The sequence below is a fragment of the Pipistrellus hanaki genome (assembly GCF_964339955.1).
Source record: "Pipistrellus hanaki genome assembly, chromosome: 5".
Lineage (NCBI taxonomy): Eukaryota > Metazoa > Chordata > Mammalia > Chiroptera > Vespertilionidae > Pipistrellus > Pipistrellus hanaki.
This window is the reverse complement of record NC_140507.1, coordinates 91,125,459-91,140,298: the sequence shown is the minus strand read 5'-3', so window position 1 is coordinate 91,140,298 and position 14,840 is coordinate 91,125,459. Positions and strand designations below refer to the sequence as shown.

The 14,840-nt window shown below is 63.5% G+C and overlaps 3 protein-coding genes across 4 annotated transcripts; 1 reads left to right on the top strand and 2 right to left on the bottom strand.

Annotated features, from left to right (window-relative positions):
- Positions 1-294: 294 nt before the first annotated feature.
- Positions 295-8,755, bottom strand: STXBP2 (syntaxin binding protein 2). Its single transcript, XM_084885229.1, has 19 exons — positions 8,624-8,755; positions 7,211-7,260; positions 6,882-6,963; positions 6,541-6,617; positions 6,315-6,393; positions 6,123-6,226; positions 5,732-5,880; positions 5,461-5,545; positions 5,254-5,384; positions 5,031-5,138; positions 4,628-4,685; positions 4,492-4,557; positions 3,481-3,561; positions 3,169-3,307; positions 2,600-2,709; positions 1,709-1,804; positions 1,027-1,112; positions 776-933; positions 295-453 (listed from the first exon to the last, which is right to left on the bottom strand). Exons 1-19 carry the CDS (start codon positions 8,658-8,660, stop codon positions 368-370), a joined length of 1,782 nt encoding a protein of 593 aa, XP_084741355.1. The 5' UTR covers positions 8,661-8,755; the 3' UTR covers positions 295-367.
- PCP2 (Purkinje cell protein 2) lies at positions 7,888-13,449 on the top strand. 2 transcript variants are annotated; one of them, XM_084885295.1, is made up of 4 exons: positions 7,888-8,516; positions 12,068-12,182; positions 12,454-12,578; positions 13,258-13,449. In XM_084885295.1, exons 2-4 carry the CDS (start codon positions 12,128-12,130, stop codon positions 13,375-13,377), a joined length of 300 nt encoding a protein of 99 aa, XP_084741421.1. In that variant the 5' UTR covers positions 7,888-8,516; positions 12,068-12,127; the 3' UTR covers positions 13,378-13,449. The 2 variants fall into 2 exon arrangements, with proteins under 2 accessions (XP_084741421.1, XP_084741420.1); XM_084885294.1 differs by lacking the exon at positions 7,888-8,516 and adding an exon at positions 10,284-11,967.
- On the bottom strand, positions 13,435-14,826 carry PET100 (PET100 cytochrome c oxidase chaperone). The gene is made up of 4 exons (XM_084885297.1): positions 14,668-14,826; positions 14,051-14,137; positions 13,881-13,913; positions 13,435-13,578 (listed from the first exon to the last, which is right to left on the bottom strand). The coding sequence occupies exons 1-4, from the start codon at positions 14,692-14,694 to the stop codon at positions 13,465-13,467; spliced, it is 261 nt and encodes an 86-aa protein (XP_084741423.1). The 5' UTR covers positions 14,695-14,826; the 3' UTR covers positions 13,435-13,464.
- Between the last annotated feature and the right edge of the window lie 14 nt (positions 14,827-14,840).

The following is a 14,840-nucleotide window of genomic DNA, read 5'->3' as shown; positions in this document are numbered from 1 at the left end:
CCATGGGGCAGTCAAGGGAACTCCAGTGACAACGGAGGAACAGCGACCCACCGTCCGCTTTCTGCCGCCATCTCCTGCCTCCTCTGCAGAGCCGGCGTTACCCGCCCGTTTCTGGGAAGCAGAGCCCAGCGCGTTGGCCGGCCCTAACTGGTCCGTCTGGGAGGGGATATTCAAACCACAGCCCAGGTCCGCACCCCACGTGGCTTCGGTGTCCTCGCAGGACAGCAGGTGTGACGGGGCTGGAGGCACAGCCACAGGCCGGCCGGCACCGCTCCCGGAAGGAAAGCAGCTGGGTGCTGGCCCCGGACGGAAGAGAGGACTTTATTTTTCTGGAAAGGGAGGGTCAGGTCAGGGGGGCGTGGAAGGGTCAAGGCAAGGCAATGTCCTCCAACTTCTGGTCCAGCATCTTGAGGTCGTCCAGGAAGCGGGTCGGAGTGAGGATGTGTGAGGAGCCTGGGCAGGAGGGGAGGGTTGGGGTCGATGCCTGAGTCCCTGCCACCTCCCAGCCAGGGTCCCTGGGAGACCAGGCCTTGGGTACACACAGGGACCCAGCCCCAGCTGTCCCCTCCCGGGGAACCAGGCTCCAGCCCCCTGAGACCCAGATCCAGCCCCCTCCCCTCCCCCAGGCCTCCCAGGTGCCAGCTCTGCACCCGGAACCCAGCATCAGGCCCACCCTCCTAGGGGACCTGGGGGTCCAGCCCCAGCCCAAGGGACCCAGGCATGGGGGAGGCAGGCTCCGGCCCAGCCCAGCCCAGGGTCCCCAGCTGGTACTCACCAATCAGCACCTCCCACTTGCCATCCGTGGCCCTGGTCACTTCGTAGGCGGCCCTCATTTCTGACATGGCCACGCCGCCCAGGATGTAGATGATGAGCCGGGGCCCCGCCCGCGCCTCCACACCAGCCTTGTTCTTGTGCCAGTGGCCGAAGCGGGCGCTGTGTGGGTGGAACGGGGGAGGGCAGAGGTCAGCCCCCCTTGCCCCTCAACTAACGGGCCTGGCACCAGTAGGGGCGTCCCCAGGACTTCACCTGACTGCAGCCTGAGAGCTCGGGATGGGGGCGGGGTCGGACACAAAGGGCCACAGCTTGCGGTCCAGCCGGTCCTCCACGGCATCCTGGGGCCAGAGAGGGAGCTTAGGAGAGAAGCTCCCGGCGATGGGCCCCGGCTCAGGATCCCTCAGGAGCCAGGATCCTGGCGGATGGACGGGAGCCACCATCTGCATCTCCATCCCCGCGGGGCCTAGGAGCCTGGACCTCCGTCTCCGCTGGGCTCCAGTGCCCTGAGACCAGGCGCCCAGGCGATCACGGTCGGTGGAGGAGCCAAGGTCACTGGGCGGGTGGAAGGGCCCGGACTCCGCAGGGACAGCGGCTGGGGCCTGGCCCTTTCCTTTTCGCTGCTTTGGCGCCCAGGATGGGCAGGGGGAGGGGGTTTCCCAGAGACAGGGGAAGAGACTGGGGGTGGGGAGGGTCTCAGGTGGCACCAGTGGGTGGAGAGGAAGTGAGCCTTCCCACAGGGCCCTTCTGCTCCCCCAATTCCTTGGGTCTGGGTTTGGGGTACCCCCTGGCAGGGCAGACTGGATGCTGGGGATCCTGTAACAGGGATATTTCATTATGCCCCAAGGCTATGAGCTGATGCCTGGGTCAATGCGGGACTTGGTGAGGGCCGGAGAGGTGAGGCCGCAGCCCCCTCCCCCCAGGCCCTCCCCCGTACCTCCATCACGTCCTTGACGACCGGAGTCCAGCGGGACAGCTGGTAGGTGGGCTCCAAGCGCTCCCTCCGCTCCAGCCGGCTGGAGGCCCCAGGGCCCTGCAGGCGGGAGGGGGCAGGCGGTGGGGCAACTGAGGAGGCGGTGGGGGCTCCTACTGCTTGGGCATTTGCAGAAAGATGGGGCTATGGACAGAACTAGAGAGAGAGAGAGAGAGAGAGAGAGAGAGAGAGAGAGAGAGAGAGAGAGAGGAAGAAACAGAGGCAGTGAGACGAAGAGGAGCAAAGAGAAAGAGGACAAAGAAATGAGGACAGAGACGGGAGGACGGAGAGAAACCGGGGGTGGGAGGTGGAGCCAGGGGACCAGGGGAGATGGGGAATGGGAGGCGCACTGGGTGTGGAGGCTGCACAGGCCAGAGAGAGATGGGGGCTGAGCAGCAGGCTGAGCGGAGAAAGCTGCCGTGTGCACAGGCGTCCTCGGAGACGCCCAGGAGCCCAGGCCCACTGTGGGTTCTCGCCCCAGGGCAGCAACGAGCCACGCGCTGGGGCCCGCACCACACTCCCACGCTCCGCCCCCAGGACAGGCTCTGACCGCGCCTCACCACCCTGCTTAACGGGGACCGCGCTGGGGACGGACCAGCCACTGCACAGCAGCCTCTGCCCCTCCCCCAACCACACCATACCCTGTGACCCCAACCCTGGAGGTGCCCTCCACCCCCCAGGGCTCAGCTGGCTCCTGCCCTCTCCACAGGCACGGCCCCCACTCCGCCTCCCCCCTCCCGCCCTGCATACCCCCCCTCCCCCCCTGCATACCCCCCCTCCCCCCCTGCATACCCCCCCTCCCCCCCTGCATACCCCCCCTCCCCCCCTGCATACCCCCCCTCCCCCCCTGCATACCCCGGGGTTGGTGACATTGGCCCCCAGCTGCTCCAGGTTCCGGATGAGGCTGCTGTGGGCCTGCACGTTGGCGTGCTGGATCAGCTTGGCCAGGTTCTCCTCACTGACACCTGGTGGGGGGGGGGGGGGCTTTCACGGTGGGCTTCTCATGGGGGTGGCTCTGGGGGGGGGCAGAAGGCGGGGGGCAGAAGGCGGGGGCAGAAGGTGGCCATGCGACCTGGGTCAGGGTGTGTGAGGTGCCAGGGCCAGGAGTGCCAGCGGGGGCCTGACATTGAATCTGGGTGGGGATGGAGCCTCCAGGGTAGACGGGGGTCCCCTGGAATTAGTTGAGGGGCCAAGTTCAAAGGAGTCATGGATTTTTAGTGTCCGTCCTCCATGTTAATGGAGCTCCATGTCAATGAGGGTTCCCGGTCAATGGAGGGGAGGTCCCGGGACCCGGAGGGGCGCCTGTGAGGGCTGGTCACCCTGGCAGGTGGGGACACGCCAGGACAGGGAGCTGCGGGGCCGAGAGACGCCCAGAACCCCGGAGACCCCGCTGAAGCACAGACCCCGAGACCATCCCCACCCACCGTTCCGGAGGAGAATGTAGAGCAACAAGACCCGGATCTTGTCGTAGGCGGGCACCGCGGCGTCCAGCAGCACGGGCACGATCAGCTTCATGGCGTCCTTTATCTTCTCGCCCTCGGGGTCGGAGCCGAGGGCCAAGTCCTGGGCATGGAGGCAGGGTCCTGTCAGCCGCCGGGGGGGGGGGGGGGGGGGCGGGGACAGGACTCCCAGGGCCTCCTGAGCCCGTGGGGCTGCTTCCTTCCAGGGCCCGGCCTCTGCGGCTCTCCCAGGCCGGCTGCCCTCCCCCGGCCGGCCGCCCTCCCCCCGCGGGCCACCTGCTCCACGCTGCACAGCTTCTCCACGGTGCCCTTGAAGCGCTTCATGCAGTCGTCAGCAAGGTGCAGGTGCGTGGAGTACTGCGGGGGAGGGGGGCCCAGCGACTGAGTCAGCGAGACGGGCAGGTGTGGGGGATCAGGGGTGACAGACTGAGGGGAGACGGGGGCAGGTGTGGGGGATCAGGGGTGATGGAGACTGAGGGGAGACGGGCTGGTGTGGGGGATCAGGGGTGACAGAGACTGAGGAGAGATGGGCAGGTGTGGGGGATCAGGGGTGACAGACTGAGGGGAGATGGGCAGGTGTGGGGGATTAGGGGTGACAGAGACTGAGGAGAGATGGGCAGGTGTGGGGGAATCAGGGGTGATGGAGACTGAGGGGAGATGGGCTGGTGTGGGGGGATCAGGGGTGATGGAGACTGAGGGGAGATGGGCAGGTGTGGGGGAATCAGGGGTGATGGAGACTGAGGGGAGATGGGCTGGTGTGGGGGGATCAGGGGTGATGGAGACTGAGGGGAGATGGGCTGGTGTGGGGGGATCAGGGGTGATGGAGACTGAGGGGAGATGGGCAGGTGTGGGGGATTAGGGGTGACAGAGACTGAGGAGAGATGGGCAGGTGTGGGGGAATCAGGGGTGATGGAGACTGAGGGGAGATGGGCTGGTGTGGGGGGATCAGGGGTGATGGAGACTGAGGGGAGATGGGCTGGTGTGGGGGGATCAGGGGTGATGGAGACTGAGGGGAGATGGGCTGGTGTGGGGGGATCAGGGGTGATGGAGACTGAGGGGAGATGGGCTGGTGTGGGGGGATCAGGGGTGATGGAGACTGAGGGGAGATGGGCAGGTGTAGGGGAGTGAGGGGTGATGGAGACTGAGGGGAGATGAGGGGCAGGTGTGGGGGAACAGGGGTGAGAGAGTCTGAGGGGAGATGGGGGGCAGGTGTGGGGGAACAGGGGTGACAGACTGAGCCAAGGGGAGACAGGGCAGGAGCGGGGGGCAGGTCTGGCCTGGGCTCACCTTGTTCAGCTCTTTCTGGTACTGTGGCATCTTTTTCAGGATGTGGGACAGGTCTTTGATGTTGGCCTAGGGACGGAGTGGGGGTTGGGATCCAGGCTGAGGCCCCCGGCGACCCCTCCCCAGGCAGGCCGTGTACCTTGTCGGTGGTCAGCCTCTTGCTCTCACAGAAGGTCTTCAGGAGCTCCGTGACCTTCCTGGCAGTGAGGGGGTAGGGGTGAGGTGTGGGGCTGGAGAATGTAGCTTGAGGGCAGCGTGGGGGTCACACAGCTGGGAGGGGCGCTGGGAGCCCCCACACATGTCCCTGCACCAGGCTGTGTGCAAGCCCACACGGGGACCTGGAGAGTTGGCTGAGGGGCGTGGCTTGTTGAGGGGGGCACTCACCAAAGGTGGAGGGCCCTGTACAGGCCCGGGGGGGGGGGGGGGGGGTGATGCGGGCGGGAGGGATACAGGCGGGACCACGTGCAGAAGGGCCCACCCCACGGCGCGCACGCGCGCGCACACACGCGCACACACACACGCACACGCACACGCACACGCACTTGGACACGTCGGCGATGTGCATGTGCCGCAGCTCCACCCACAGCTCGTCGTCCTCGTCCAGCAGCACAGCCTTCTCGCAGGCCTCGCTCAGCCCCGTGGTCTCGTACCTGCAGGAGGGAGACAGAGGTCAGGGCACGGCCGAGGACCGTGGGGGAACAGGGGTGACAGAGACTGTTTCCCCAGGCAGCGGTGACGGGGAAAGGGTTTCCGGGAACCGCCCACCTGTACGTGTCCTGCTCAATGTCCAGCAAGTCATAGGCCATGGCCTGGAACGTGAGCTCGTGCAGCAGCGGGGACACGGGGTCGGCCGCCCGGTCCATGATCAGCAGCTGCGAGCGGGTTTTCTCAGGGCCCTGGGTGGGCGGGATGAGGACATTAACCCTGACCCTGGCTGGGCGCCCCCCCCCCAGCCCCCAGCACACCCCTTACCTCGCCCAGACTGGGAGTGTCCGCCTTGAAGGCATTCAGCTTGGCCAGGACAGCGTGGGCCAGCTGGGCCGTGTCCTCGGGTCCCCTGGGGGCGGGATGGCAGAGGTGGGGCCAGAGGGAGTGGTGTGGGGAGGGCCAAGCACAGCCTGGGGTCAAGGATGGGGCTGGGAGTCAGGTAACGGGTGAGGACTGGGGCTAGGGCCCAAAAAGAGGTGAGAGGGGGTGCAGGATGGGGGCAGGGGCAGGGGCAGCATCGGGGTGGGGTCCCCACTTGTGGTAGCGGATGGCGGGGTACTCCTGCAGCGTGGCGCACAGTGTGGCGATCTGCTGGGCCAGCGCCTCCAGCTGCCGCGCCCGCTCCCCGGCCCGGAAGGGGCAGTAGAGGTTGTAGGTGCTGTGGGGGGCGTCCAGGGAGAACACCTGCAAGGACACATGCCCGCGCTGCCGGAGGGGGCACCCGCCAGCCTGGAGGAGGGGAACCCCCGCCCCTGCGCCCCCCGCCCCGCCCCCGCAGGACGACTCAGGCTGCGCCTCCCGCCCGTGGACGCAGCCCAGCCCAGCCCTCCACGCTGGCTCCTCTCTGACGCGCTGTCCCCCTGGCGTGTCTCTGGCTGTTTCTGAGGGAGCTGGGTGCTGGGCTGCCGGGACGAGCTGGGCTGTACCTGGGCCTCGTAGGGGAGGAAGGCGAGGTGGATCTCCTTCAGCGTCTTCACTACCTTGGCCAGGCGGGAGCGGCCCAGCTCACTGAACAGAGGCTCAGGGCAGGCTAGGGTGGGCAGGAGGGGGTTAGACCAGAGCCGCCCGTCCCCAGCCTCAGCCCCTCCCCCTGCGCCCTCCTCAGGACCCTCACTCACTGTCCGTGAAGAAGATGTGTGCCGCTTTGTAGCTGAAGGTCGGGGTCCCCCGGAAGTCTGCGATGAGGGCCTGCACCGACTGGGGGATGCAGGTAATCTCCAGCCTGGCCTGCGCGCCCGGGCCCCCCTCCTCTCCCCAGCCCCCCAGCCCGGCCTGCGCTCCCACACACATGCAGACGTGCAGAGGCATGCACCCAGGCACTCACACACTCGCTCGCATAGGCACCTTCTCCGTGGGGCTCAGCAGGTAAATGGCCTCCAGGCTGGGGATGGGCTCTCGCCGCTTGTTGATGTCCTCCACAACTGGAAGGAGAGGAAGGGACGCATGAGGCAGCGTGGGGACTGCGGGCATAGCAAGCGTCAGACACTGGCAGAGCTCTGCACCCCGGGGTCCCACAGCCCCACCCCAGGGGCTGTGCATTCTGGGGGCCCTCCCTGATTCACCCTGAGGGTCTCCACAAGCACACACACAGGGGTGGCACAGTGGGGAGTCCGGGGGGGGGGTCAGTCCCTCCTCGGCTCCCACACTCAGGTCCCATCTGGAGAGCATGGGTGGGTGTCACTCACTGGTGATGCCCTCAGCCAGGATGTCTGACATCTTGCAACAGGATGACAAGATGCGCATGCTCGGGTGGTCCATGATGAGCACCTGTCCGGACAGATGGACGGACAGACAGAGAGATGGGCGGTGGGCAGACAAGTGGGCAAGAGAGGCTGAAGCTGCCCCAGAGGGGGGGCTGGGGCGGTGCAGGACTGACAGCCGCAGGGGCTGGATGGGAGGACCCAGGACCCCTCTCCCTCGCACCAGACCCGACCAGGCCCCTCAGGGAGTTTGGGGTGCCTCACATTCAAGGCACCCCACATTCGTTTGCACAAACCATTCTGCTCACTCCTACCTTCCATTCGCCATCCTTTTTGACGCTCCGAATGACTCCACTCAGAATCTCTGTAGGGGAGGGTGGGTTAGGCTGCCGGGTCCTCTGCCCGACACACACCAAACCATCCTAACTCCCGTTTACCCCTCCCCCATCCTGTGACGCAGCTCCTGCCGTCACCCCCAACTTATAAACAGGGAAACTGAGGTTCACAGAGGGCAAGGACTAGACTAAGCACCCGAATGGCTGAGTGGCCCAGAGCCTGCTATATAAGTAGCCAGAAACTATACTTTAGAGCAGTGGTTCTCAACCTTTCTAATGCCACGGCCCTTTAATACAGCTGCTCATGTTGTGGTGACCCCCAACCATAAAATTATTTTCGTTGCTACTTCATAACTATAATTTTGCTACTGTTAATGAATCATAATGTAAACATCTGTGTTTTCTGATGGTCTTAGGCTCTACAGCAGCGGTTCTCAACCTATGAGTAGAGACCACAGGTGAGAAGATGAACCATAACTGCAAAGTCAGGGCTCAATACAGGTCTTTCTGCCTCCAGAAACGGACTTGGCTTCACCGTGGGCTGCCTCAACGTCTCCTGGTGCGGGGGTTTTGACTAGAGTCCCCACTCCACCTCCACCAGTTTCCGCAGGAGCCCCTGTCTCCCCCCCGCCCTCCCCCAACCCATCCCGCTTTGAAATATGCCTGGCTATGGTCATTCCATCACCCAACCTCCAGCCTCAGTTTCCTCATCTGTAAAATGGAGTCAGTGGCTTTCCGGGCTCCCTTTAACCACGCAGTTAGAGGTTCCTTTTTCCGTTGGGGCGCTGGGGGTTTGAACCACACTCTGCCTGCCCAGCGGAAGGGGGACAGAGAAGAAATGGCCCCGCCCTCCGAGTGTCACCACTGTTATCGGGACAGCCGGGTGTCCCGAGGCGGAAGGCGCAGCCGAGGCCGGAACTACCCGAGGCTCCGGACTGGCGATCTTCACCCCTCCCCCAAGTCCGGACCCGCCCGGCCTGGACCCCGGGTCCGCACGTCGCACCCCCACCCCCGGGCCTGAACGGGGCCTGGACACGCCCCCTGGGCACTCCCACCAGCTGGGGTCGCTGTCAGAGCACCCAGCCCGGCCCCAATCCGCAGCACCGGGCCCAGAACCCAGCCCCCAGGACGCTGCCCGCGCGGAGCCGCGGGAGCGCGGCCGCCCAGCTGAGCCCGGCGCCGCCCCTCGGGCTCCCGGAGCGCAGTCCCAGGTTCGCTCGGCTCCGGCTCTCCGAGCCGGGCTGTCCAGCTGCAACCCAGTCCCGCCCGCCCCGTCGAGGATCAGGTGCGCCGCCGGCCCCGCCCCACCTGGCCGCCCCGGGGTCCCAGAGCCCGTGCGCCCCCGGCCCCCGCCCCCCGGGGACGCCGGAGCCCGGCCGGGGCGACACTCACTTTCCCCCACCACCGCCTTCAGCCCCGAGGGCGCCATCTTCCCCAAGGGGCACCGCCGCTTCCGGGTCTGCCAAAGGTGGGGGCGTGGCCGCGCGCCACTCACGTGGGCCCCGCCCCGCCTGGCCCCGCCCCTCCCGCCTGGCCCGCCCCGCGCCGCCAGCACAAGCATCCTCAGGTGAGGATTGTAAACAGAGGGGAGAGGGTCCGGGAGGCTCCTCACCGCCGGTGCGCCCTGGTTGCACCCCCAGGGTGACAGTCACATTCGTGGCTGATAGGCACGTGGGCTGCATGGCACACGCGCACACACCTCAGTTCACACCTGGGACAGGTTTCTGCGGTGGGAAAGGCTGACCTGTCCCAGGCACAGTCCAGCCGCCCCCAGGAGGGTGGGGTCTCGGCTTTAAAGGGTGATGCACGTGTGTGAAGGCAGAGCCCTGAACCTTCCCTCCACTCAGTGTTTCTTCAGTGGACCAGGTACCCCGCCCTTTGCTACTGGGACAGGCGTGGACAGGCAACAAAAGGTCTGCCGTGAGGGGCTTCCCCTTGAGTTCAGGAGGGAGGGGATAGGAGATAACCAATCCTGCCCTAACGGAAACGAACGGAGATGTGTAGTAGTAGCAATGCCACGTTGGCGAGCGGGTTCTTTACTGGCGGTGGTACTGTTGCGTGGAAACGAGGTCTTCCACGGAGTCGCATCCAGAGGAACCCTCTGAGGGGGTGGCCTTTAGAGTTAACCTGAATGGCATCAGGCAGCAGCCATGCAGTGGTCCAGGCAGAGAAGAGCAGGTGGTGGTGGGGCACGGGGCTGGGCAGGAGGTGAGCTGGAGGAGTGCGGAGGCCAGCTTTCTGTAGGACTGAGCCAGCCCGATCTGCCTGGGATAGAGGGTGCTGGGGTGCAGGATCCCGATAAACTGGGATAGTTCCAGGCAAACCAGGGCTGCCACTCCAGACAAAGATTTGGTTCTTTTTCCACCTTTCCTTCTTTCTTTTTCTTCCTTTCTTCATTCTTCTCTTTCTTCCCTTCCTTGTTTTTCCACCCTCCCTCCTTCCCTCCCTCTCTCTCCTTTCCTTTTCTTTAACAGTTCTATTGAGTTATGATATCACATATTAGTACTACTGTTAAACAGCTTTAGCATATTCTGAGTTGCTCAGCCACCATCAGTCCAACATGTCCATTACCCAGGGCGTTTGGGTTTTCTCCTGAGGACAGTGAGGGCCCAGGGAGAGTTCTGAGCAGGGGAAGGAGGGACCCCTGCAGCTGCTAGGTGGGGAGGACAAACTGCAAGGGGGGGGGGCACTGGGATAGCATGAGGCAGCTGGGATCAACGCCAGCTACATAACTGGTCCCCTGGGGTGAGAGCCTAAAGGGCCTGCCACCCACCCTGTCCTCTGTGAGGGTGACCGGGCTTTTTGGCTGTTATAGGCTGAGTGGCTCCTGTCCCCTTCATCCCTAAAATAAAAGTATGTTGACCCGGCCAGTCGACATGGCTCAGAGGTTGAGCATCGACCTATGAACCAAGAGTCGCAGTTCAATTCCTGGTCAGGCACATACCCAGGTTGCAGCTCAATCCCTTGTGTGGGACTTGCAGGAGGCAGCCAGTCAATGGTTCTCTCTCATCACTGATGTTTTTATCTCTTCCTTTCTGAAATCAATAAAAAGAAAAAAGAAAAAAGAAATCCTGACCCCCAGGACCTCAGAATATGACCCTATTTGGAAATATGCAATGACTGGGCTCCATGTCTTAGGACAGCCATGTGAAGACAAGGACACATGGGAACATCATGTGATGACAGAAGCTGAGAGTGTGTACAATCCAAGGAACACCAAGGTCTGCCAGCAGCCACCAGAAGCAGGGAGAGGCGAGGAAGGACCCTCCCCCACAAGCTTCAGGATTTGAACCCTGGCTCCAGAACTGTGACAATAAGTGTCTGTTGTTCTAAGCTACCGGGTTGTGACAGGGCGGCCCCGGGAGAGTAACACGCCGGTGGTGGAGCAGGACATCACGTTGGCATAGAGGATTGAGGCCATGGAGAGGGTGTGACCCTGAAGGGAAGGGCTGCCTGCAGAAGGGACCAAGCTCTGCACTCAGGAGGGGTGGTGACAATGTGGCCATTTACTCCCGGAAGAGACTTTCACTGGTTTCTAGGAAGGCATCTTGAGGGGGGGCGGGGTGTGGATGGGAGCCTCCCAGGGCATCCCCCCTCCCCCCAGCCACTGAGGGAGAGGAAGCCATAGCTGTGGGGGTGGGAGGAGGTGGGGAGCAGGGCAGGGCTTCCCTACTCCTCCCCCTCCCCAGCAGGGCTGAGCGTACAGATCAGAGACAGCTCACCTGGGGAGACGGGACATCCCAAACCTTGGCTTGGGGGCCTAGGGGAGGCAACCAGACCCAGGGCGTGAGTAGCGGCAGAGGTTGCCAGGAGACAGGGAGAGAGCAAGGAGGCAGGTAGTGCCTGAGGGGTCTTTAGGTCCGACTTTACCTGCCGCCTGCAGAGGGCAACTGTCTTCCTGCCGGTGAGACTGGGCTGCGGACCCCACCTGAGCGGCCCTGTTGGCCTGTTCTTCCCAATGGGGCCCAGCCGGCCCCTACGACCCTCTGGCCTGCCATAACCCACCTGAGTTCTTGAGGCACAGGGGGTCCTGCCAGGTCAGCAAGTCCCAACCCAGGCCCCCGGCTGGCTTCCTGCCCCCACAGCAGCCCAGCAAAAGCAATCATCTGGATCATCTTTATGGGGCTTAAGCTTGGGTGCGAGCAGATGGGGTGTGATCTGGGGCTGGGTACCCACTGCCCCCACGTCTGTCTTTTAAAAAGCCTTTTCTGGCACCGGGCTGGGCCAGAGGCCAGCAGGGAATGGACGGGGTCCTGGAAGCAGGAGCAAAGACAAACGGGGAAGAGGTGGATGGGGGTTCAGCTCCCTGTGTCAAGGTAAGCAGGTCCCCCTCCCCCACCCTCTCAACTCCTCAAGAGCAGTGAATGACAATAACTAGTTTGTAGGGCATCTAATTAGCGATTGAGTCTCTTGGGACCGCTGACCCAGTTTGCTGCCCAAGGACGTACTGGTGGGCATGAGGGTCCAAGTGCCTCACACAGCGCCAGGGCAGAGGTCAGTGCGCTCAGCGATGGTCGGTGAGCCGGGGGGATGCTGGGGTTTCCGGGCGGCCCCTGGGACGTTTTCCTGGCTGGTGTGCTACAGCCAGGCCCCAATCTGGGATGACAGAAGCTTCTCCCTTGAGGCAGCACCACGTGCCATGGCGCTGATGGCCGGACCGAGGGGGCTGGGACTGTGAAGGAGACTCTTGTCTTGTTCACAGCAGCTCTGCAGACAGCGCACCAGCGGGGCGCATGGTGAGAGCTCCGGAGAGGCGGGCAGTGCCGGGGGCCAGGTGGGAGCCAGTGAGGGGCCCACGGCGGAAGGCCCAGCTGACCAGATGTGTCTGTCTCCCAGGCGGGCTCCCCAGACCAAGAAGGCTTCTTCAACCTGCTGAGCCACGTGCAGGGCGACCGGATGGAGGAGCAGCGCTGCTCGCTGCAGGCAGAGCCAGGCACCATCTCCAAGAGCCGTGAGTGGGGTGGGGTGGAGGGAGGGTGCTGCCCGGGGGAGTAAATGGGGTAGGGCGTAGCGGAGGACAAGTTACCATCTCGGCAAGTCTGTCTGAGTGAGCGGGCGCCTGGGGACACAGATGCTTGTGGGTCCAGGGGCAAGGCTTGGCAGGGGAGAGCGAGCGTGCGTCCCGGAGAGCAAGGGGAGGGTGGGCCGAGGGCTCCAGCTGGGCTGTGCTCCCTGGCTTCTGTGTGTGTGTGTTCCTCTTCACCTGCCGGTGCTCCCTGCAGAGAGCAGCCCCATGCCGGAGGTGGACAGTCTCATAGACATGGTGGCCAGCACCCAGGGCCGCCGCATGGATGACCAGCGTGTGACCGTCAGCACCCTGCCTGGTTTCCAGCCTGTGGGCCCCAAGGTAGGTGATGTTCTGCTGGGGCTGAGGGAGCGCAGCCATGCTGAGACCCCAATCCTGCCTCTCACCCCCAGTCCGGAGGGAATGGGGCCCTCCCCACCCCCCACCCCTACCAGTCTATCATGTGCTGGACCCCCCAGTCCCTCCTCACCCCTCCGGACCCCTCTGCTCTCAGCTTCCGTTGGAACAGCAGCTCCCAGTCCCAAGGCCCTGGCCAATCCAATATCTGACTTTAGACAAGAGAACCAAGGCCCAGACAAGGTCAAGAGGGCCACAAGGTCATGCAGAGGACACATTAAGTCAGAGCCATGGCTGGAGCTCATGGCTCCTATTGCCGTAACTGAGGGTGTCAGGGAGGGTTGACAGAATAAACCCCTCCTGGGAAGACATCCTCGGGGAGGAGGGCACGTGAGCTCATGTACTCACGTGTGTCTACGTCATGGTAACCATGCACAGCTTGGGTTCTGATCAAGACTCCAGTGGGACCCCCAAGATCCCCTACATCACACCCAAATAGCACCCTAAGTGTTGAGTAACTAAGGTATGTAGGAGCTCCAGATGGTGGGGGCAGATGGTGGGAAGTGCAACAACAGTTCCCACCTGCACCCTCCTTCCTATGCTTGTCTCGTCGGGCCAGCGCTGCCCTTGGCCTCTTCTCTGGTTGACCCCTCTTCATCCACAGGACGGAGTGCAGAAACGAGCTGGGACCCACAGCCCCCAGCCCCTCCTCACCCCTCCGGACCCCTCTGCTCTCAGCTTCCGTCGGAACAGCAGCCCCCAGCCCCAGACACAAGCCCCGTGAGGGCCTGAGCCATCTTGCACCCCACCCCATGCCCCCCAAAATCAGACAATAAAACGCTTCCAGGAGAAAGAACTGAGTGTGTGTGTTTCACGGGTGGGACACGGGTCCTTGGGGGTTTCCGAAGCTCTGCTGGGCAGCGCGAAGGAGCTTCTCCTCCCGCTGCTTCCGTATCCTCGCTTTGAATTCTTCCAGTTCTTGGCGCTAATGGTGAGGAAGAGGTGGGACACACTTCAGAGCCTGGACCCCCTCCCACCACCCTGCCTCCCACTCCCCCCGCCACGGCTTTAGCCTTCAGTGTCTACACTGGAAGCCCTGTGCATTTATAAGCAGGGTCCAAGTGGGATCAGCTTCATCATTTGGGGAGAGGGCAGTAAGGAAACCTCGTGGTCCTCTGCTCTCAGTTCCCTGCTCAGGACCAGGCAACATTTTCATTCCAACCCACCCTGGTCACAGGGAGCCAGGCCCCTCTGTCCCTCGGGTGGGAGGAAGAGTATGTCACTTACCTGGTCCTCCTTCTCAGGTGGCCACAGCTCCCTCTGGGGGAATAAAGTCACAGATGAACCAGGAGCCTCCAGAGCCCCACACCCATGACAGGTCAGCCCACGGAAGGCACAACTTGGTGCCCCCTACCCTCCCCCACTCCCATAAGCCCATGAACACTCCCAGCGCCCACCTTTCGCTGAATGACGTTGTCCTCAAACCACTCGGCCTGGTTGGCAATCCAGAACATAGCCACAGGGAAGGTGAGGTACAGTGTCATCTGGAAGGGGGAAGGCGATGAGCAGAGGCTGCTCAGAGCCTGCAGACCATCCGCTAGCACAGCCCAGCAGCGCCTCCTCAGGGGCCCCCAAGAGCCCCAGGATTATGGGAATCTGGGAGACTCTATCTCAGAGGCCACACACGACCTGGCCCCAGGCGCACAAGAGCTCCTTCCTCAATGCCCCCGCCCCCAAAGGCGGGTCCCGGGAGCACGCCGAACCCCTCATTCTTCAGCGTCTACCCCCTAGTGTAGGAGTTCCCCTACCCCATCCTGAGCCCCAGAGCTCCCCGAGTCTTGAGCCTTCTTCCTTCTAGAGCCCCCTCCTCTGGTCACCCCTCTCAGGAGGCCCTTCCTCACCCGGGCCCTACTAGAGCCGCCCTAATCAGAAGCCCCCTTCTCTGGGTTTCCAACCCTCAAGGACCTTCTCAAATCTCAGGATCTTTCTCCCCAGAGCGCCCTCCTTCTCAGAGCTCCCTCCGCAGATCCAGAGAGACACCCAGCCCCGCCCACCCGCTCCGGGGCCCACTGACCCGAAACACCTCCAACTTCACTCCCATTTCGCTTCCCTGAGGCAACAAAGTCGGTCCGGTCCAAAGCCAAGCCTCCAGGCAGCAGCGTATTAGAACGCACGGGCTCGACCGAAGAAGGTGATTGGCCGAGGAGCTGTCGCGTTTAATGACGTCATCTCCGGCTCTCACTCTCT